The 1,281-nt window shown below is 44.8% G+C and overlaps 1 protein-coding gene across 1 annotated transcript; it reads right to left on the bottom strand.

Annotated features, from left to right (window-relative positions):
- Positions 1-419: 419 nt before the first annotated feature.
- On the bottom strand, positions 420-908 carry LOC149796959 (uncharacterized). The gene has a single exon (XM_089960671.1). The coding sequence runs from the start codon at positions 906-908 to the stop codon at positions 420-422; it is 489 nt and encodes a 162-aa protein (XP_089816797.1).
- Positions 909-1,281: the final 373 nt, after the last annotated feature.

Here is a 1,281-nt window from a genome sequence, read left to right as displayed (position 1 = left end):
TTCTCAACATATTATGATTAATTATTTATAAAATATTTGATATTATGTATTATGCACGCCTTAATTTTTTATTATATAAATTGAGGTTTTGATGAAATATTGAACATTCGTCAATAATATAGCAAGATATAATATATTATTATTATATTTTTTTTAAATTTATTTATTTATTTATTTATTTTCTTTATCTTTAACAAGTGTGCATTATACATAATAAAAATATTAATAAAATTGTTTATCTCTATTTAGTCATAAATTATATATGTCTGCTGTGGCTGTGCAGGCCCATGCGTGAGTGACAGTCCATATTGCAGGTGGTGCAAACGTATCGGAGTTGCTGTGGTTGCTGCTGCGCTCTTGTTTCTCTCACGTTTCTCTGCCGTCAGCGGGCCTTTCCTCACATCAGCGACTACTATGCCCTAACAGACCGTCTGTCTCCAGTTGCCTCGGTCCTCGGCCTGCACTTCCCAGCCGTCGGGTGAAAGGTCACATGCCTTCATGTCACTCATGCACACATAATTAAAACGGAGTGAGGGGCGGGGCGGCCGACCTTCGGTACCAGTGGCCAGTTGTCCATATAGGATGTCTTTTGGCAGCTTCCCATCCTCCATGCTTCGGACGTGTCCCAGCCATCTAATGCAGCATTTGCTCAGCAGGGAGTACATTCTGAGGATACTTGCACGCTGAAGGATCTCGCTGTGTTGGACGAGGTTTTGCCAGCTGATTTTCAGGATGAGTTTTAGGCACCGTATATGAAAGTAGTTGAGCCGACGCTCTTGCCTCATATAGGTGCTCCAGGTCTCACTTCCATATAGAAGGGTGCCGAGAACGCATGCCTGGTAGACTTGGATCTTGGTGTGCTCTGTCAGTGCATTGTTTTCCCATACCCTCTTCGTTAGTCGTGCCATGATGATGTTTGCCTTTCCAAGCCTTCTGTCCAGCTCCACATCGAGCGAGAGAGTGTTTCTGATGGTTGACCCAAGCAAGTAAAGTTGTTGACTGCTTCCAGGGTGACACAGTCGATTTTGATGGAAGGAGCAGTGGTGGCATCTTGCACGCTGACGTTTGTCTTGTTCAGACTGATGGTGAGCCCGAACTGCTTGCAGGCATCAGAGAAACGCTCTCCCAGTCTCTGGAGGGTATTATCGGTGTGGGTCACAAGATCCGCGTCATCCGCAAAGAGCACCTCTCTGATGAGCACCGACCTCACTTTCGTCTTGGAACGCAGACATGCCAGGTTGAACAGCCTCCCGTAGGACATAATGTGAAGATATACGCCAT

This window comes from Sinohyriopsis cumingii, chromosome 6 (assembly GCF_028554795.1).
Source record: "Sinohyriopsis cumingii isolate HCF-2022 chromosome 6, ASM2855479v2, whole genome shotgun sequence".
NCBI classification, from domain to species: Eukaryota; Metazoa; Mollusca; class Bivalvia; order Unionida; family Unionidae; genus Sinohyriopsis; species Sinohyriopsis cumingii.
Note: the sequence above shows the minus strand (reverse complement) of the source record. Positions and strands in the feature narration are given on the sequence as shown.